The sequence below is a fragment of the Megalobrama amblycephala genome, linkage group LG17 (genome assembly GCF_018812025.1).
Source record: "Megalobrama amblycephala isolate DHTTF-2021 linkage group LG17, ASM1881202v1, whole genome shotgun sequence".
In the NCBI taxonomy this organism is placed as follows: Eukaryota; Metazoa; Chordata; class Actinopteri; order Cypriniformes; family Xenocyprididae; genus Megalobrama; species Megalobrama amblycephala.
This window is the reverse complement of record NC_063060.1, coordinates 34,872,801-34,895,115: the sequence shown is the minus strand read 5'-3', so window position 1 is coordinate 34,895,115 and position 22,315 is coordinate 34,872,801. Positions and strand designations below refer to the sequence as shown.

The 22,315-nt window shown below is 36.1% G+C and overlaps 3 protein-coding genes across 4 annotated transcripts; 2 read left to right on the top strand and 1 right to left on the bottom strand.

The window, feature by feature from the left end:
• Window positions 1–4,421: 4,421 nt before the first annotated feature.
• On the top strand, window positions 4,422–11,833 carry LOC125251492 (oxygen-regulated protein 1). Its single transcript, XM_048164514.1, has 3 exons — window positions 4,422–5,097; window positions 5,367–5,523; window positions 5,645–11,833. Exons 1-3 carry the CDS (start codon window positions 4,429–4,431, stop codon window positions 11,110–11,112), a joined length of 6,294 nt encoding a protein of 2,097 aa, XP_048020471.1. The 5' UTR covers window positions 4,422–4,428; the 3' UTR covers window positions 11,113–11,833.
• Window positions 11,834–11,944: 111 nt separating this feature from the next.
• Window positions 11,945–15,057, bottom strand: si:dkey-94e7.2 (uncharacterized protein LOC100141353 homolog). The gene is made up of 7 exons (XM_048164515.1): window positions 14,847–15,057; window positions 14,140–14,255; window positions 13,809–13,964; window positions 13,582–13,686; window positions 13,176–13,385; window positions 12,890–13,082; window positions 11,945–12,796 (listed from the first exon to the last, which is right to left on the bottom strand). The coding sequence occupies exons 1-7, from the start codon at window positions 14,867–14,869 to the stop codon at window positions 12,694–12,696; spliced, it is 906 nt and encodes a 301-aa protein (XP_048020472.1). The 5' UTR covers window positions 14,870–15,057; the 3' UTR covers window positions 11,945–12,693.
• Window positions 15,058–16,942: 1,885 nt separating this feature from the next.
• On the top strand, window positions 16,943–21,425 carry LOC125251996 (probable G-protein coupled receptor 141). Of its 2 annotated transcripts, none has more exons than XM_048165054.1 (4): window positions 16,943–17,199; window positions 17,441–17,579; window positions 17,695–17,729; window positions 19,786–21,425. In XM_048165054.1, exon 4 carries the CDS (start codon window positions 19,794–19,796, stop codon window positions 20,685–20,687), a length of 894 nt encoding a protein of 297 aa, XP_048021011.1. In that variant the 5' UTR covers window positions 16,943–17,199; window positions 17,441–17,579; window positions 17,695–17,729; window positions 19,786–19,793; the 3' UTR covers window positions 20,688–21,425. The 2 variants fall into 2 exon arrangements, with proteins under 2 accessions (XP_048021011.1, XP_048021010.1); XM_048165053.1 differs by having other exon boundaries at window positions 16,944–17,199; window positions 19,781–21,425.
• The last annotated feature ends 890 nt before the right edge of the window (window positions 21,426–22,315 follow it).

Genomic DNA, 22,315 nt, shown 5'->3' with positions numbered 1-22,315 from the left:
TAAGGGGTGACACTCTAAAATGTCAGAGTGCAAAATAGACACAACCACCCATCACCCCCCTGCCCACACACAACCAGCCTGACTATAACATAGAGCAAGTTTTTGCAAAATTGTGAAATAAAAACAATAATTCAGCCACAAAGCAGTAAAAAAAATTAACACAAAGGAAGAGGTTACACCCTAAAACATGGAGAGTACAAAAAAGACACACCCACCCAAACACAAACTCACTTATACACATGCAGAGACACACACACTATTATACACACAAATGAACTGGTGTGGCTGTAACAATATGGTAAAATTGAGCCAAAAGACTCAAATTAGTGGTTGAAATCTGATCATATCCAGATTTATTAAGCTGTGATAAAAACATAGGCCACCTGTTAATTTTTGTTACATTTTTATTGATTTTTGCTGTTATGTGTAACAAAATATACACCTCTCTGTTGAGGTTTGACTGGTGTAAAATTAATGCAAAAACTGACACTTGAAATCAGCTTTTCAAACAAAAAAAATCTAAACCTTGACAAAAAGTAATCTTTGAGAATGTCTAAGTATAAATCCAAATCCACAACTCAATACAAATAAGTATTCATGTCTAAAAATACTAGATAATTTATAAGCCACTTTATATAGAACTATATAGGATATTTGTATATTACAACATGGCATTACAACAAGTTTTTCTTTTTTTACTCCCACCAGATGGCACTAATCTACCTTCAAATTACCTGGATTTTACATCCTGGATCTCTGTTTTAACATGGAATACTGCTTTAATTGAAAAATAAATAAATCGTGCATTATTTTCAATGGGGAAAAATAGCTAATAGAAATTGTATAAATATTGCATAGTATTATAAAATACCCCTCAAATTATATATAATAATCAAAAAATATTTTTGAATAAAAATATATTTCATTGGTTTTCCTAGGGGGGTGACTGGCACACTAACCACAAAAAATAAAAATAAATAATAATAATAATAATAAAATATTACACTCTAAAAAATGTTTGGTTAAAAACAACCCAAGTTGTGTTGAAAATGGACAAACCCAGCAATTGGGTAGTTTTATTTAACCCAACTACTGATTAAAAATGACTATATGGCTGGCTTAAAATGAATCCAAGATAGGTGAGAAATTAAAAATCAGACACATAATTACTAGAGGCAACAATAATAATCAAAAGGTGTACATTTATTAATAAGCAATTTAATAAATGTTTATTGTTTATTATTCATTATCTTATTAATAAATGCTCATTTATTAAACATATTAAAACATGTTAATTTCCAGCATATTTTGGGTTCATTTTAAGCAAGCAATACAGTAATTTTTATACAACAGTTGAGTTAAATAAAACTACCCAGCACGTTGGGCAAACATTTAACCCAACCACTGGGTTAAAACAACCCAATTGCTGGGTTTGTCCATTTTCAACCCAACTTGGGTTGTTTTTAACCCAGCATTTTTTAGAGTGTAATAAATGTCCAGTAAGTACCCATAGGGAAAAATGAGAGGCAGAAATTATGGAATCTACAGAACATGTGTTGTTTATGTTACTCTAATGTCTGTTCCAGTAGTTTTCTTGAATAGCCATATAGGCAGGGAATTAATTTTAACATGCATATAAGAAACTTTGAAATTTCTTTCTTCTTATTTTGTCCAGGGTTGTGACCTTTTATTGGGGTAGCTGAATATGCGGGCAATTAGTTTTGAAAATTAGCCTTTTGGATTGGCCTACAAAATATTGTCATGATCTCAAGCTCAACATGGTGAAACATTTTTGCTTAAAAATCCAGACTTTCATGTTGGAAGGTTTGTCACTGCACTATCATTAATTAACATAGAGAAGGGAGAAAGAAGATAACCAAATTAATACTAAAGTTGTCCTTTTAAAATTACAATTTCTATTCCAAGGTTTCAAATCTCACTGATAAATCAAATCAAATTGATGTACTTTGCTCTTTATATTACTGATGTAATTTAAATGTTTTGTCACTCTTTGACAGTGCTTTCTTGTTACTAAATAAAAATCCCACGTTTGTCTTACTCCGTGCCCTGCATGTGACCAAGCCTCTAATCCTTAGAGATCAAGACAACGTGATTCCACAGTGAATTTGTTTCCTACATGAGCAACAAAATCAAAAATTATTATGGCACTTTTGGTAATGACAGCAAGAATATACTTTATAGTGCTCTGCAACTCAACCAGTTATAGAGCTTGATCAGTGAGTGAAACCATTCTGCTCGAATCAAACTGCTTGAATTTTCCCTAGAAACACAGCAAGACTAATCTCCACCCCATGCTGATAAGGAAATCCTATAAAACTATCTGAAACATGACAGGGAGCCTTGAGATAACTAGAAACCACTGAGTATCACTGAACAAACATCAGTGTCTCATTATAAAACAAATTAATACAAATTAAAGAATGAATAAAGAAGTTTATTATACGCTTGTTATACGCAGTTCATATCCATATCTGGTGCTGATTGATTAACATGATCCAAGATTAACATAATCCCAGATGTAATGCACTAAGAACTGGTGTTGCCTTGCTGTATAGCAGTGGCAATCACAATATTCCTGCTGCGCTTCCGCAGTCACAGTTATGCTCCCACTGAGAGACACATGCTTTACCAGCTGAGAATTCCCTTTCCCTTATAGTCAGCTACAGCATAAAACCTCTCTACATCACCCCACTCTAATCCCTATTAACAGAGCCCTTAAATCTGCTTATATCTCTGCAAGAAATTAGAAACACCTTCAGCCATCTGCTGGATATCACACACAGCAGAAAAATACTTCAGGTCTTGTTATGTTTAAGTGAAAACCTCTAAAAAAACATTACAATTGCAATTCGATTTGCTGATTATACAGCCAGATGAGACAAAGAACCAGATATTATATAAACAGTTGAGATCAACCAAAAGGTTTACATGGAGGTTGTTGCATAACTGAATTAGAATGTTTTGTGTGATATCATAACACTTGCTTGTGGTTATCAATACTTTATTGTTCGACACCTCGTAGGCTAAATATACAGTTGAATTATGTTACTGAAAATATAGATGATACAAATAACCAGTTTTAAAAATATTCTTTTCATATTTCGTTTAACATATGGAGGCTTAAAATGAAAGTGTTCTTGGTACTCTCTTTCTCTAAAATGTTGTTTAACCATGACCAAAGATTACACAAATCAACACTGATGCCTGCCGTCCCAAAATAGCCTTGAGCGTTGTTCATAATCTCTTCAGTAGATGGACAACCAACTCGCCAACTCAAGCCTCCTGAATATGTGAAATAAGGTAAGATGAGTAGCTTCAAATGTGTTTAAAAAAATAGTAGCATCAAAACTAGTAGCATATTCCAGATATTTTTTGTTTATATTGGTAAATTTACATGCTAAAGAAAGTATATAATTATCACATTATTCAATTTGCTGGTTGTTTTAAGAGACATTGTATGGATTGTTTTATGTAATGGCATTTGCAGGAGATTAGGAGATTTCGATGTTTTGAGCTTTATATATTTGTGTTTTTGAATCGTGGTTTTCCAGAACATCTTGTGTCTTGTGGCTGTTATGCAATGGTTTTCTGCATTGAAAAATTATTGTGGGGCATCATTTGTCAATTGAATGAGTGTGTCTTTGTCATACTGCAAGGCAATCTGTATAAAATAATGTTTTCAGATATTTAGCATACTGTACATTTTAGGACTAGTGACCTGTTTCAGTATATTTTCAGAGTCCTTTTTCAGACCAACAAACATTGTTCAGGTTGTTTTAATGTGTATAATATGTACGTCATTTGTTTTATCTCTACTTAGTTTAGGTTGAGTTCAATAGACATTGGTATTAGCCTTCTTATACCTGTCCATGGAAAGTGAAACTTCCTGAGCAAATTCTTTTAGTCCTTAAGAGAGGCCATTTCATTGTTGACTGCAAGAAGCCATTTTGTTAATGACTGGAATGAAAAAACCAAAACAATACCTGAAAGAAGAATATAGTTGTTGTTGCTGCTAATGAACTACAGACTGATTCTTCTAATGTATTTGTAGATGTAAGAATTGCCTATAAGACTTTATTAAAAAACGCATATCACATCATTTAAAGGGTTTGCTTTGTTATCATCAGCTGAAAGACCCCCAGAGTACACTCATTTACAAAAACACTTGCTTTATGGGGGACACAAAGTCAGTGCGGAAGCTTTTTCAGTACGGTAGAAGCTAATGGGAGCAATGAGAACAATATTATGGCATGTAATGCAGGATTTATGTTGTTATTATGCACAAAAAAATTAAAATGAAAAAGAAAAACCTTGTGATGTTAAAAAAAGTCATATTAAACAGAACAATTTTTTTTTGTTTGTTAAATAACTGTTGGCTCTTTGATTTATTTTACAGTATTTTTTAATATGAGCACAACGCCTCTTAATGATGCATCTCATCCTGATGTGTCCTCTGGGAGCATGCAAACATTGGTCTCCAGGCCCTTGCCCCCCCATCCAGACCCCATTACCACTAAAAGGGTGTGTTTCTACAAAAGCGGGGACCCTCAGTTCACGGGGCACCGGATGGTCATCAACAGCCGCACTTTTAAAACCTTTGATGCTCTTCTAGATGCCCTCTCCAAGAAAGTGCCTCTACCATTTGGGGTAAGGACCATCACAACACCAAGGGGAACACATGCTGTCTGTACTCTCGATGATGTGCAGGATGGGGGTTCCTATCTGTGCTCAGATCAGAAGAAAGTCAAGCCTTTTAACTTGGACGAGGTCCACAAGAGACAGCTCCCTTGGAACACTACCAGACCCGTCAGTGCGGGACGCCGAGCACGCAGAGCGCTGGTCCGGCAGCTAGCAAAGAAAAATGAAGTCACCACAAGGACAGTAAAAATGGCAGAAAACGCTGCGGTGGTGCGGACACCAAAAAGACTAACGGTGTATAAAAACAGGGATCCGAGCATGAAGCGAGTTATTGTAGTTCATAGGAGAACAGCACCAAATTTTGAAGCTCTTTTGGATTATCTTTCTCAAGTGATGCAGTTCCCAGTTGTGAAGCTTTACACAGAAGATGGCATACGAGTAAGTATATAATATAAAAATGTATTTTTTTCTGGCTAATTTTTTTTTTTTTTTTTTTTTTTTTTTCTCCACACTGAATGGTTAAAATGGCTTTTAAAAGGTAATGTTTTTGTTTCATACAAAAGATTTTAGCACTCTAAAACAACTCTTTTACAATATTGGTCTTGAAATATCTTTTAGATAGTTTTGTTTTGCTATCAAATTTATGTCCTAATGTTTGAACTAATGTTTTTTACTGGACATACATTAAGTTTCTTATTTATTTATAGATTGAAGGTCTTCCTGCCGTCATTATGTGCTCTGGGATTGTTGTGGCAACTGGTAACGAACCCTTCAGAATAGGAAACTACAATTTCCAAGCTCCCAGAAAAATCCAGTCCAGGATATCTGAATCCTTGGATCCAACACAAACAGAGACACTACTACGTAAGCCTAAATTATTATTTAAATATTGATTTATTTTGCACTTCTCTTTAGTGATGTTTTTTCTCCCACCCCCCCCCCCCCCCCAACCATCTTCCATCTTCTAATTCCATTCGTCCATTAGAAGAAAAAAAGATTCGAGCTGGGACTTTTTCAAGATCAAGGAATTTCTCTTTATCTTCTGAGAGGTTCCTTGTAGAGCAGATCAATAAGTCACTAAATGGAAATCTGACAGAGCACAATAGGACAGAGAATGAATCAATGCAGACCGTAGGTAGTCAGCCAGTGGGATCAGATGAGATGGAGACCTGTGACAATATGGAGGGTGTGGAGGAGAGGAATTACCCCATCATGCCTACCGAAGACGACATTGAAAAATCATTCCGGGTCAATGAGGATGGTAGCATGACAGTGGAGATGAAGGTGCATCTTACTATAAAACAAGAGGAAATGATCCACTGGACAACTACACTGAGTCGCAACTCCATTAATAGCCAGCAGAGGGCGGTGTGCAATTCTAAGCCAGAATCAAGTACAAAATCATTAGATGTAACCAATGACTCAGGCAAAGACTCAAATGGACCTCACAGCCTAGATTCAAAAGAAATCAATACACTCGCTAACAAATCTGTAGGGTTCATCAAGGAAGAAAGAGAAAATTATGGCAGTGATGCATCTTCTGATAAACCTAAGCCCATCTTCAGAAGGCTGCCCACTCCAGGCCCCAGACAACAAAGAAAAGAGGCCTCAGTCGAAAACATCAAAACTGTTTCAGAGACTGAAGTTCAGGAGAGTACAGTGGGTGCATACTCGTTCATGGAGCGAACTGCACAGGGGGAGCTGACGGAAGGTTACTGTGTGGTCAGTCGCAGCAGTAGCAGCAGCACAAGAACCGTGTCAAAACCTGGGAAGAGTGAATCAGGAGAAGTTAAGCAGAAGAAGTCTCACTCCTCCTTCAGATCCTCAGGCATGGCAGAGGTTCTCCAGCTACAAAACAATGGGACAATGGGAATAACAGAGACTGTGGTGCACATATATGAAACACAGGGTGCGTGTGACAATTACTATGCAAATACACAGGTGGATGTGGACAATAAACCTGGATACCACACAAAAGCTTTGCCTCAAAGTAAGCCAAGCTCAACAGACTCAGGACCCCCTTCATCAAGTAATGATTGTGATGTGGATCTCACTAGACAGTCCACAAGCTCTACCTCCCAGGAAGGTGGAAAAACGAATATGCTGTCATTGTCATCTGCCTGTTCAACACCTCCAAAAAATATAAACAAAAATCCATCTGTCCTCACTGATGATGAAAAACAAACCTTGGTTGAGTGCACTTCTGAAAAATATGAAAAGAAAATTATGCATCCAGCAGTCACAATGGAACACGACTCTCATGATAAAAGTATTGTTGCTAATAAAAATAATACCCCAAAGTCCAAAAAATCAAAGAAAAGCACTTCTTCTGAATCATCTGGGCTTGGAAAAAAAATAAAGGGCAGTGCTCCAGGCTCTTCAAAAGACCTGCAAATGAAGTCAGACACACGGAGCCACACAGGATCAGAGAAAAAGACTAGCTCAGCGGAAAGTGACAAACGTGAACACAAAGCTGTAAGAGACAAAAATAAGAAGATGAAAACATCTGAAAGTTCTCCAAACAGTAAAAACTTGAATCTTGATGTTGGGAATCAAAGATGGTCAGATAAAGATCTTAAGCTAAAAGATAAATCCATCAAAGACATCTCCCACAAAGTAAACAAAAATGACAGTGACTCTCAAGGCCCTAAACTAAAGAAGAACAGTTTAGACATTCGATTGCCAGCCCATCCAGCTCCAAAGAGGCTACCGAAACAAAGGTCAATGAATGGCGTCAGATCAAAATCCTCTACACAAAAACAGGAGTTGAGTGAAAGTGTGTCATTGCCTGTGCTACAGTCCTCTTCCTCCAGTGTACATCAGTATGTTGAAAACTGGCTGAAAAAAATTGAACCAGAATCTGTGCCCTATGACGATGAGACAGATCATCCAGAGATTGTACCAAGGGCGGTATTTCGTATAGGGAGTGACTCCTCTATGCCCACTGATGGTTCTGAGATTAAAAGTGACCCTGAAAAGGATAACGTAGAGGATGAAGGACCTGTTCTAGAACATAATGCTGACGAGAGGCCAATATCTCGCCCACCTGTACAAATAAGGTGCGAGGGAGAGCCAACCGAGCCACAAAGGCCGATAGTTTTTTGTAAATCGATGCCAATTTTGAGGGTACATTCTGAACAGGAGGATCTTGTAAGAATGCACAAGTCATCTGAGAACTTGGTTCTCCCAGACACTTCTGGGGCATCACAAAGTACAGAGGTCAGTGTTAGGTCAGGCATGAAACCAGTTTTGCAACAGTTGTGTTTGTCTGTTCAGTCCATCAAGCGGGCATTGAGTCAGACCCGCTTAACGCCTGTGGAAAAGGAAAAGTCCAGTAGTGTCCCGGACTTCTCATCTCAGGTGGCCTCTGCCTTTGGTTCTCCATCCAGAGCTTTTGTGTCCTTCTTGTCACTGATGACTCTGAGAGATCAGATTCCAGTCCTCTACAAAGATGAATCGCAAGCCAGCAACTCCAACGTCTGCCCAGAAGCCCTGCAAGTAATGCAGTCCTTGGAAAAAATATCTAATATTAAAGATGAAGATGAGCTAAAGGCCAGCTTGACCAGTCTTCAGAGTTCAACTTCTTCCAAATTAAAACAAAGCTGGAGAGATTTCCAAGAGCAAAATGTCTTTGGAGAAAGTCCACCACTCTCACCAAAACTATCAGAGCAGGAGTTTGCTGTAGAAGTGGACTTAGGAGAAACGGAGGATCAGGACAAACAGAACAATTTTAGTATAGAACAGTTACTGGATGAACTGAACATGCCTGAAGATCTTCACAGAGAGATTTCCTCTCTTGTTGAAGGAGAACTAAAGTGTTTTAATCAGACAGACTTAATCAAAGATGCTGATAACACCAGCGAAAACTCAGGTAAAGAAAAGGAAAATAGTGATGGCTCCTTGAGTGGTAGTTTAAAGAAAGCTGCTGACATGGAAGAGAAAAATGAGAATGATGGCCAAGACAATGACACAACCAATGATGACATAACCAATGATCCCAAAACACCTGAATCTCAGGAATTGCATGCAATTCGACCTCATTCCTCTGACTCAGAAACAATATTAAAGGACCTTGGTAATGAAGATTCTGGCATAGCAGTACCCAATCAATCACCTGAGGGTAATGGTAGTGATTCAAATAAAACAGAGGTTTTAGAAACTTCTGATAACAACCAGATATATGCAGAGAACATGCAAGAAAGGATAATCTATGAAGACTCAGAATCTGAAAACAAAGACACTGAAGAAAAATGTTCTCCAACATCAGAACAAAAGGTGATAGATGTAGCTGGAGAAGAAGTTTCTGAAGGCCAAGACAATATGTCTGAAAGAGAAGACAATGTAACTCCAGAGAATATAGAAGACACTGATGTTGAGGAGGAGGACATCATACAGAACATCAGGGAACCTAGTGAAAAATCAGATGCTTCAGAACCTGATGACACAGATGCCAAACGCTCATGTTCAGCGTCAGAAACTGAGTGTGTTCAATTTCCAGACAAAGAATTAGCTGAGCCTAATGAGGACAATCAGTACAGTACAGCTGAGGACTGTGTCAGAGAGCAAGCTGATCATTCTGATTTTGAGGAAACAATCAGTGATGGAGGACAGGAGCAAGAAACCAAGTCCATCTTATCAGACCGTGAGTCCCTTCACTCAGAGCCCTCCGAGATGTCTTTGCCTCAAAATGATACAGAGGGTGAATGCAGAGAGCAAACATTAGAATCATCCAGTCAAGAGGATGATCAGGTGATGTCTCCAGATGCGGATCAACAAGAAGATGCTACTCCAGAGGTCTCAGAAGTTGAGGATCCTGATCCACACTGCAGTAACATTAGCCCTCAACATGGCAGTAATGATGAGAATAATATGACCCCTGAGACTGAATATGAGAAAACACAACAAATTGAAGAAGTACATGACATTAATGATGTGGACCATGAGAGCTCTGAAGTTTGTGAAAATGCAGATCCAGATGTTGAACCAATCACAGATCCTGAGGCTGTGGATGAGGATGTGACAGAAAAAAAGTCATACACAAGTGATTCCGAACCCTACAAAGTTCAGACTTTAGAGGAAGGTAGTCCCACAGATAAAAAGGACAGTTCCACTGAAGAGTGTGATGTAGAAGAGGACGATTGCAGCAGTTTGCTTGATTCTCATAATAATAATGTGAATGGTGTTCGACACTCTATTGCATGTACTGAAGATTCAGTGGAAAGGGAGTCATGCAGCAGTACGAGTAAAAGTGAGCACCAGTTTGAGAAAGCAGAGAGTTTGGGTATGGAACATGGGTATCATTATCTACTACATCCAACTGAGATCTCACAAGAGCTGTTAGACTTAATCAATTCGGCTTTGTTGTCCTCTACCCTGACTCTCACATGCGATTCAAATGGCAACCTCAGATTGGAGCCCGACAAATGCAAAATGAGGGAGATATTTATGGCTTGCCAAAAGACAAATGATCAGTATGGTCAAAAACGTCTCCCGAGCCCTAATACATCAGATCTGTCTGATTACAGGCCTGACACATCTGACAATGGTGGATACCAGTCGCATGAGCTTTTTACTGAGAGTGGAGAAGAGGAGGAGGATGAGAGGTTACGTATCTTTCGAGAAATCATAAAACAAAGCACAGAGAAGCCAAAAAGAAAAAACCACATAAAAGAGAACGGCTTGACAAAATCGTCTACATGGATGATGACAAAACATACTTCCAGTCCAAGTTTAAAAAGCAGTAGTCTTGCTTCTTTTCAGGATGCTAAAAGTGCAATACAAGAAACAGTTTGCCACAGTAGATCACCTAGTGAAAAAAGTTCACTTGATGGAGACTCTGAGTCGGTACAGGGCATGGCTTTAAAAGATAACGTGGACTCTGGAGACGGAGTGCTCATTGATAAAGGCAGGTGGCTTCTCAAAGAAAACCACCTCATCCGAAACTCTCCTCCTGTGTCCATGGGAATGTATGGAAATGGAGACACCACATCAGTTGACACAGCTCAGGACAACAGGAGTGAGGATTTACCCTACCCGTGTTGTCAGAACCAAGCCTCGCCTCTGGCGGTAATATCCTCTTCAGAGCTGGAGGACATGGCTAAACCCCCTACACCAAAGTGTACATACTTCAATATGTTACATTGCAGTGACTCCGATCCTCTCTTAGATGCTCAAAGTGTCAACAGTGGTAGCGGTGGAAGGGATGCCAGGAGGAACAAGGAACTTAAGGTATCTCCGATGGGTGAGACTTCTAAAATGTGGGCAAAGAAAAATGGAAGTATGTCTTCATTTGCGTCCGTTGAGTTCAAACTGCCTGATGGAAAAGTTCATCCACAGGAGGGGTCAGGATCTGGTACTAACAGATCTCAGAGTCAAGACAATCGGACAGTACAAGAGGAGGAGTCGAGGGAGGGTACAAGTCTCAGGTGTGGGCAACACTGCCCAATACTATAGTTCAAAAGGGAAAATGTACAAGCTACAATAGCTTCTATTTAAGGTATTGTCAAATTTCTGTTATTTATTGTAGTTTATATGCTTAAAATGTTTCAACAGCACATATAATGTAAAGACAACTGCAGTGATAAGACTTTAATTTCCTCACTTGGGTGCCTGCTGGACTTTAAGCTTTTGTGTTTTAAACCGTTTTGGGCTATGTCAAACATGTCTTTTCACTTCACAGGGGCTATATTGCACAGTTGATCCGATTTACTTGAATTTATTGAACTTCCTAAGTGGTATTTCTCATAGAGAAAAAGTAAGCTTTTTAATGTCGCATTTCCTAATGTGGGCCTGTCTCTTATTTGAATGATAAGATGAAGAAAACTTTCAGCACCAAAATATGCTTGTTTATTTTTACAGAGATGTAGAGACTGGCATACTAAAATAATAATAATAATAATAAAAACGAGGTAATGTGCAAGTTTAAAACAGCATGCAAAGTACCTTTTTTGAAGGGCGGTCTGCTGAATGATCTCTCAAGATGCGTTGCCTCAACACTTTAAACCACATTTCAAAGTGGCTAAATCCCTAAATTATATATAGAAATGTGATTACTGTTACTTTAAATAACGTCATGTGGTTAGAATAGAAAGAGAGTGAACAATGCTCTGTTTTTGGTTGTCAAAAATGTCAAACTGACGAAACAAATATTTATGGTTTGAATTGATTGCTCATTTAGTGTATTTCATGTTTTGAGAAATGTTTTTTTTTTTTTAATACAGTATAATATAGCACTATATCCTCAGAAAGAGAGCAATGTAAAAATCTGATTGTGCATGAAGGCAGCTGTCATCATTATCACATCAAACGTGATTATTTTTATTGTGCTGGTATCAAATAAAATATACATTAAACACCTCTACAAAGGATCTATCTTATTAAAGGGTATATAACAACTGTATATAGGTCTTATATACTTATTTCCTTTAGCACAACAGCTGTTGTTTAATATACATGCAGACATCCTCAACTGATTGACATCAATGAAACTTAATTTTGCTTTACAAGATTAAATTTAATAAATATATGTATTACAAACAGATCAAATAAACTGGACCAGAAATCACCAAAAAAAAAAAAAAGGGTATATAGGCAGGGCTCATTCTGATTGTTCCTGGATAAGAGGACAAATTAGCTTAGTTCCCACAAAACTGTGTTGTTAAGCAGTGTGGGGTTTAAGGAAATATTGCCTATGGAAGATCAAACAGCTGAACCTGACTTTAATGTCAGTGTATGGGAATTTGCTTGCCATATAATGTGATTGCCTATATCAGAATCTAGACCATTGTGGCTGCTATCCAAAAGATTTTAATTTTATAATGCAAGTTGAGAACTAATTCCATTTGTTTTTTGTGCAAGAATGGAAAATCATTATTCTAATTGGGCAATTTTGTTGACTTTGAAATAAAAACATGCTACTGAACAATAAATATTTATTGATGAGGTTTGTGTCATTGATTTTTTTGCTTGAGTGTGCATGTTGGATGGGTTAACTGAATTGATCATGGGAAACAAAGAAAATTCCACTCATTGCGTTCAATCCCAGAGTATTCCCAGCATCTTGCAGCTGAGCTCCCAAAGTTTCTCAGCCATTTCATCATCTCTAGCAGCTCTGGTGCATCTCGAAGGTCTGCAGTTGCTTTAGAAAATGGGTAAGGAATAAAGAGGAAAAACAAATTTAATTTGTGCGCTAGTCAATTCATATGTGATGAGGCCTCTGCAGCTGTATTACCTGTAGTAACCACCACTCTCTGTGTCTAATTCTGGTTGTACTGCACAGTAGATGGTAGTTTGTGCTCCCTGCACTGGGGTCTTTGTGAAAGGTCTGACGACTTTCCACATTATTAGAAGCCCCAGATTCATATGTCTTTTAAGTTCTGTTCGCACAATTCCTGGATGGACTGCATATGCTGTGACACCTGTGTCTGAGGATGAAATGTAATGATCAAAAAGTACTCCAAAATTACCCTTTAATTTTCCCATTTATTTAATCTTCCCTATTTTTAACGAACACTTACCCTTGAGTTTTTTGGCCAAGGAACGAGTGAAAAGGATGTTAGCCAATTTACTCTGACCATATGCCCTCCTACTGTGGTAATTCCTCTCGCTGTTGATATCATCAAGTGTTATAGTGCCCCAACTATGAGCCATGGAGGAAAGGGTGATGATTCTTGAGGGGGTGGATCTCTTCAGCAGATCAATCAGCAGGAAGGTTAACAGGAAGTGACCTAAGTGACATCAATTATTTATTTACTTGTATATTACAAGTAATAGTGAAACAACATAATACATACAAGTCCGTAGCATTAAACATGCAGAAAGACAAGATGGAACAATATAGTTAGGATATGCAAAGGTATGATATTGTTTAAGATAGCACTGAAGTGACACACTGCACTTGAATGAACAAGAAAAACACTTTACCTAAGTGGTTGACACCAAACTGCATCTCAAAACCATCTGCTGTTTTAGAGTAGGGACACATCATGATCCCAGCATTGTTAATGAGTATGTGAAGTGCTCTCTCCTCTGAAAACAAGAGGAAAAAAGAGTTTTTTAATAATTATTTTGGTCTGCTGTAGTAGGCACACTGGTATTTTTCAAATTTGTTAGATCAAATTGAATGTAAAACTCTTATATTAATCACTTACCATTGTTGATAACCTCAGCAAATTCTCTTATTGACTTGGTGTCAGACAAGTCTAGTTTTCTGATTACTATGTTTTGGTTTCCTGATTCCTCCATTATCTCTTTCTGTGCTCTTTCTGCTTTTTCAATGTCTCTGCAAGCCATTATTATCCTGGGCCCTGTGGAACAACTCCAAAAACCATGACTTTTATCATTGGTTTCTTAGAAAGATACATTTGTGTACCATGCATTTCATGTTTTTTTTTTTAGTTTGAGTTAGTTTCTAGAATCAGATTTACATAACAAAGAGAGGTAACTGCAATAGAGAACACAAGAATAAGTTAAATGTGATACCGCGTTTTGCAAGGTCTCTTGTGGTTTCTTTTCCAATGCCAGTATTTGCTCCAGTGATAATGACTGTTTTGCCATCAAGTCGTGCATCAGATGACCACTGGCCACCGAAAAGTTCTCTGTGCAAATGCATCATACAGTAAATGTAATTTAAAGGGACATTGCACAAATGTGAACTTCGTTTAAAGGAATAGTTCACTCCAAAATGAAAATTCTGTCATCATTTACTCACCCTCAAGTTGTTCCAAATGAATTTCTTTCTTCTGCTGAACACAAAAGAAGATATTCAGAAAAATTTTGGTATTATTATTGGTTTCTTCAAATTATCTTATTTTGTGTTCAGCAGAAGAAAGAAATTCATACAGGTTTGGAATAACTTGAGGGTGAGTAAATGATGAGGTGAACTGCACCTTTAAGAATCACTTCTTAACAAGAGATACAACAAATGCTGAATAAGAAGTAAATGACTCAATAAAAAAACCCAATAAAACACTATATAAACAGTGGCAGATCTAAACTATCTTGTCTTAATGAGTTTGTACAATATATAATAACCTTTTGAAATATTTCTTGAACTAAACAAAAATATGAATTACTGTAGCAGAATAAATAAAAGTCGTGATAGCAACTTACAGTACAGCTTTTCTGTTATAAAATTTTAGTTATGTCAATTGTATGTTTGCTTAAAAAGACAGGAATTATACACCTACCTCAGAGTGTATATGTTGGACATCTTGCTCAGTGCAAAGATTTTCTAAAGACAACACATGACTTCCCTCTGGAGTTGTTCACAGATACTGCACTGAGACAGTGCATTGTTTAGCATGAGGCACAGTGCACTGGTTTGGATTAGAAATTGAACAGACTAATCCAGGGCTAATCAGTTTAAAACACTGATCTACTGTTAACTCAGCGTGAATGCATTCCTCACTGGATTCTGGGAACTTGCTGCCTGTTTTAAACCTATTCATGTTGAATTTGAACAATTTAAAATATGCATAACCATTTAAAACAATTGACAGGTTATAAATCAGTTGTGTGTAAATGATCAGTAGAATGGAGTACACAAAACAATTCATTTAAAAATTACAAACAGCAGAGTGGGATTACATTCATTCTCTTGTAAAGGAACATATGCAATAGAAAGGGAACCGCACGTGTGCTCTCTCTCTCTCTCTCTCTCTCTCTCTCTCTCTCTCACTCACTCACAGACACACACACACACACACATATAGCCACATGTATGTTGGTTTCATTTAGTTTTGTTTTAAATTCTAATTCCTGTTTCCTTTGTTCTCATTTCCCACCACTATTTAGTTTCCATGGTGTCTACTAAATAGTTCACACCTGTTCCCTGTTCTGTTGATTAGCTTCCCTTGTGTATTTAAGGGCTGCACCCGAAAACTGAAAAATGCTGCTTAGTTACCACCAAAGCTTGCTCTATTTTGCTGTAGATCATTAAACCATTATGCAGACTCAGAAATATGTCCAAAATCAGTTTCCTGAGGTGCCTTCGTGCGCAAACACTGCCTGCGTCATTGTCATTGTCTGATATAGGGCAGCGAGGCAACAAGTCAGCTGACTAAGTTTTCAGATGCAGCCAAAATGGTTTTCATCAGTTAAAGTTCTGTTATAGTGTGTAGTGCTTGGTTTCACTCTGTGTTCATTAAAAGTCAGTTTAATCATCTTCCAGCTTGAACTTCTGGATTGCTACAACTTTACATATCACATACTGTATATACAGTTTTACATATAAAAAAAAAAAAAGCTGAGAAAATTGCATTTTTGTCAAAGACTACATCTGGATGGGATTTAGAATGATGATCAAAACACAGATGGAGTAGATTGAGACCATCAACAGCCCAAAAGCTTCACAGTCCTATAGCTTGTCCTGGGTCGACATTTCATTCAGTAACGTTAGCCAGTTTTGATTTACACGCTGTTTAATTTGATGATCGCATTATTTTACATTTGCGTAAGCAATCTTCTATCATCATTTCAGCTTGTTCTTCTCCTGTGTTTTGATCTGGAGATTCTGTACTCTTTCAGAAGATGTGTCATAGCGCCCCCTACCGTATATCAGTGAAAACAATGATAGCCTGAAAATTCAGTCAATGGCAGGGAAAGAGTTGGAGTAAATTCCTACAGTACAAGTGGACTAGCCTACACAAAAATTAGGAACATATTTCTTTATAAATCAATATTTTCAAACAGTGTAAGTTTATAATAAGACAGTTTGTAAAACTATGTGAAAAAAGGTATTTAATAGGCTAATCAAACAAAAGTTTAAACACAACTACAAGCCAAGTATACTTACCGGTAATTACATTTTTAATTATATCTCAGTCAAAAGATTGAATATAAGCCAAAAATCTAGAAAAACATTGGAGTGTACCACCATTGGCCATACCACCATTATTATATTACCTAGTTTTACTAGGATATTGCCAAAATAACATTGTCTTATGAGAATATACTGTTAACTTTCATGATCATCTTAGCTAGCAAAAGACAAGACAAAGATTAGATAAAATTATGGACCTCAGCAATAAAAGACAAAGTTTTATTGAGCTCACTGTAATTTATATAGCAAAGTCTAGGGTGTTAACTGGATCAGTGTGCATTAACATGACATTAATCACAGATGTGCGTGACTACAGGAAAGAAAAACTTAAAAATAGGATAAGAGAGCAAGGAGAAACAAAGCAAACACATTCTTCCTAAGATAGTGAGAAAAATGGAGCAGGAAGACCAGATTGAGAAAGAAAACGTTACAATGTAAAAAGCTCTCTAACTTCCTCATGTGCCGTAGAGATTTGTAAATCTTTAATCTCTTCTGTGGCAAATAACAGTTGAGAGGTGTTTCCTGAAGGCTCTGGGGGCTGGCTGTTTGACACTGACAGAAGATTTACACATAAACTGACAAGCTGACATCACATTCATCTTCAGCTCTCTTGACACCTACAGTGAATGGATGAACTGTTTCTGTTACATCAAACTGTCTGTCTGCTCTTGCTGAAGGACTATTGATATTCAGTATATGATTGATACCAGGGTAAATGGGTAAGTATCTGTAATTGTTTTCTCGATGTTCCAAACTTTGTATCAGTAGAATTATTCAAAATAGTTGTGTTTCAGTATAATTTTGCAGAATAAACCTCAAATTATTCAATTGAAAAACACGTTAAAACAAAGGTTATTGCAATTTAAGTCTGCTTTACAGATATAGGTGCAGGTTGTCTTGACTAAAACTGTCAGTTACGCAGATTTTCTTCATCTTTTTCTCCTTTGCTTTCTTTGAAAGGTGTTTAGAAGCATTAAAAGGGAAGCGTTTTGAAACTTCTGCTTCTGCTAATATTACCTCATGTGAAAGACCCGTCAAGTTCAGCAACCTAGAAGATAGGACGGATCTTCAGGTCTTTTTTTTTTTTTTACCTTGACAGGTATGATATGAACAGGCTACTGCTAACATGCATTTCAAATTGTTAGGGGGGGGGGGAAGTGATAAACATTGATAAGAAGAAATGTGATTAATCTTGTCTAACTTATGTTTTTTAGGGCAAAAACATTTTACCAGGAAAAGAGTGAAAAAAGTGAGTTTATGTTATATTTCATCTTAAAACTCATAATAATATAGACTCTGTTTTGTAATATGTGTAGCATTTAATATTGTATATAGGCTGTTAGTGCTGTCAATCGATTAAAAAAATTAACTAATTCTAAATCTCACATTTTTTTCTGTAATTAAGCACAATTAAAACAGTGGATTTTTATATTGTAATATTTTCACAGTTACTCTCCAAATGTAATGTAGAAACAACTTAAAGATAGGCTAGTATATTTTATATAGCCTATTTGTTTAATGGCATCTTTTATGAATGAAGGTCAGTATCACTGATACTAATACAGCTACTGATGTTTCTATAAAATTGATTTTTTTAAAAAACATTAGGCCTAATTATAGACGTTCAACATTACAGTATAACTGAAAGCTATCAATTTCAACATTTATTAGGCTTTAAAAAATAACACATAACTTAAGTGAAATTATAAATTAAATATAGATTAATCCTTATTAAAGCTACAATTTTCTCTGTTGCCTTTGTTCTTTGATTAAGATTAATGACAGACATCACAGCAACGGGTTAATTGGGCTGCTGTGACTTTAAGAACTGCCGCTGCCGAACATGACGCGCGTGTCATTTTCTCACAACTTTTCATGTTCATTTAAGACGCTATTTAACTAAATTAAGACTGCTCTTATAAGGATACTTGAAAAAATGTTTTGGCATAAGAGCGAAAGAGAACTCGATACTGGTGCTCGTCTTTCTGTGAGCACGAGTCGTGTGTGCGTCACACAGACACGACGTCCACAGACAGCGCGTTCTCGTTTGTCTTGTGGCGCTTGAATGGTTTTATTACGAAACGAAATTATGATGGAAAAAGCGGATGCTGCGTTAATTTTGTTAAATATGTTTAACGCGTTAATCTGAAAAAAATAATCACATGCGCGCTAATTTTGACAGCCCTAATATAGCCTTGGGATCGGCAATATTTTTTAATGTGTTTAAAAGAAGTCTCTTATGCTCACCAAGACTGCATTTAGCCTATTTTATCAAAAATACAGTAAAAATAGGAATATTGTGAAATATTATTATAGTTTAAAATAACTGTTTTCTATTTGAATATATTTTAAAATGTAATTTATTGCTGTGGTGGCAAAGCTGAATTTTCAGCATCATTTCAGCATCAGTGTCACGTGACCTTTCAGAAATCATTGATTTGTTAAACATTTATTTTTATTATCAATGCTGAAATGCTGAAAAAATGAACAGTTCATTTTTTTCAGGATTATTTGATAAATAGAAAGTTCAAAAGAACAGAATTTATCTGAAATAGAAAGCGTTTACTTTTTACTGCCTTTACTGTCACTTTTGTTTAATCAATTTAAAGGTGCTAAAGAGGATGTTTTGTTTTATACATTTTTGCAATATTACTTGAAACTGTCTTTACTAACTGATAAAAGACTATTTATTAGGTGCACTGAAAGGAATAATATTAATATACATCATCTGTGCACGAGGTAGGGCCTTAAAAACATCAGCCAATCGTTTACGCGATCATCGCGTAAACGATTGGCCCTCTGGCTTGTCAATCACTGCCGTGACGTTCCTTGTGAGAGACGTGCGCGGCTGCACGCTCCAGTAACTTTCCACACCCCACAGGCGCCGCATGCAATGTTTTTGTCAGGAGACAGAAGTAACAACTGCAGATTATGAGTCACCTGCGGTGAGTTCGACATAATGAATCCACTAACACGACACAGCGAATGCCGGTGGAGTTTTGGGAGGCATTCCCTTGTGAAGGAGGGGGGTTGTTTCTTACGCATGCGCTCATTTCAAAAACTCACTAACAGTCTTTGGTTTCTCAGTCGACGAAAAGATCCTCTTTAGCACCTTTAATGTATCCTTGCTGAATAAATGTATTTATTTCTTTAAAAAAAAAACCTTACTTAGTTACTTACTGACTTTTGTTTTAAAAGCATTAACAAATCTTGCTGATCCCAAACTTTTGAACGGCAGTGATATATTCGTATTTACTTTTTTAAAGCAAGTAAAACCAAAAATGTCTTCTTTTTTCAAAGCACAGAGTCAGGCATGATGATAAACAACATCACAAACCACACTGGCATGCCAGAGGACTTCAGAATTTCTCTTCTGGTCTTATACTCATTCATCTTACTCGGTGGAACTCTTAATGTTTTACTAATGTCCTGTATGCTACAGCGCCAAAATCATCTCTCTTTCACCAAAGTATCTGTGATAAACCTCATAGCAGTGCACACCATTTTCCTTCTCACGGTGCCCTTTCGCATTTACTATTATGCTTTTGATGAAAGCTGGATTCTGGGCTTGTATTTCTGCAAAATTGTCAGTGTTATGATCCATGCCCACATGTATCTTGCATTCATCTTTTATGTCTTTCTTCTTATTGCGCGTTATGTGGAGCACTCTGATCGGCAGCACAAGCTACAGTTTCATCGTGTCCTTCACGCCACGATTGCAAGTACAGCCGTCTGGTTGGTCATATTCGGCTCTATGTTCCCAGCAACTATGGCTAACTACGGAAAAACGCAGAATGATTCCACACAGTGCTTTCATTTCGGTCAGGCTCTCAAAAGCCCAGCTGTGAAGGTGTTAAACTATACTATTTGCGCAGTAGTGATACTGATTTGGACTGTGCTGGTATTTTTCCAAATTTATTTTCTGCTAAAGGAAATTAAGAAACATGGAAAGGCCACATGTCAACGTCAAGAGTTCTGGGCACAATTGAAAAACGTTGTTTTCCTGTCTATTATGTTTTTTTGTTTTGTGTCCTATCAAGGATTCAGAATATATTATGTGATTGATTATGGGAAGACTGAAAGAAATTCTCATATAAATGAAGTATTTCTTGCTGTCACTGCTTTCAGCTGCTTTGATATGATTGTTTTTGTTGCTAGAGATATATGCAAACGTAAAAATTCAAGGAGATGGTTTTGCTGTTTATAACAACTATGTTGACTTTATTTTGTTTCTGTATTGTTTTTGATATAGGGAATTGATTTGCATTTTCTTTTCTTTGTTTTTGATGCTTTTGTGCCTTATAAGCTTAAAACAATTGTCTTGCAAGACAGAATGTTTGGAAAATAAACGCATTTATTAAAAAAAAAAAAACTCATATATACATACATTTTATGGATTTCAATTTTTTCAAAGCTATGAATGATCTGTCATCTTTTGAAATGAAATAGATAAATAGACAGGTATTATATTGTGTTTGTGAAGTGATGTTAAATTGTGCAGTTTTTGCAGTAAAAGATTATTTTAAAATCCTTTTTTAGTAAAAGTTTAATTTTGATTGTTTTTTTTTATTTTAATTTTTTATGACTTAATTACTTAATATCAGTTCCTTCATGAACATCAGTCTGGGAAACCCTGACGTAATGTAATATTTAATGCACTTCATGTTGTTGATAAAGAATGTATTTTTTTTTATTTCTCTTTATATGTTCTATACGGTAAATATAACATATATGTTATATGGGCCATTTTACAGAATTGGTGCAGAGTCAGAGTTGGAAACGTCTTGAAAAAAATGTCTTTTTTCACAAATTTTTATGTGTGCAAATTGTATGATATCCAAGGTACACATTTCTAGTAATTGTGCATTCTCATATAGTATTTTCAGAAAATTTTTAGAATATTTTTTGTTGCTATACTGAAACACAATAATAAATAATTTAATAAGAACGGTTATATTGACCTATTACATTTTTTTTAATATCTACCTCGTAAATATAGTTTTTGCTATTTTTTTAAAAAAAGTTTTCACAGGTAAATCAAATAACAGTTACAATTTTAACAATATTTCAAGAGTAATTTATGAGATTTGTTGTATTTTGAATCCAATTTTTCTTTGTAAAAGGTATCAAGTTCATCATACTGATTCATTAGTTTGAATATACATTGAACCAAAAACTATCATATCATCTTAATTGATAATTCAATATACTTTATTTTTGACAAAACATCCCATTTCCCATTTTCGGTAGTAACAGTAATGTGTTGTTAGCCACCACATCACAATACAGAATTTTAACTCGCATACTAAAACACTACTAAAATGTAAAGGAATATTTCCTGATCAAAAATGTAGGGGTGTAGTTAAAATCAGTCTCAATTTCGGTAGTGACATGAAAATGCAGGACACTTTTTTTTCCACATAAAGTTTCATAATTTAAAAATAAAATATAAAATAAATATTATTTTTAACTTCACAAATCAAAAATATATTTTTAAAAACAACAATAGAAAAAAAATGCAAAAATTATTTCAATATCATTTTGAAATTATCAGTTGAAATTAAGGGGTTATGGTTTGGAACATCCAACTCCCATACCCAATAAATGATGATTTTATATATATTAAGCTTACTGATATTTTAAATATTATTGTGGGATTCAGTAGATAATAGATGGATCTTAGTAAACATCTAACATTTGAATACTTAAATGCTTTTTAAATGTGTTTTTTGGTTGTTGGACAGCAGTTAGCACCAATTCTGTAGAATGTCCCATATATTACTTTATGTATATCTATGTCGCATGAAGCAAAATGCATGTATGTTTAGTTTTCTA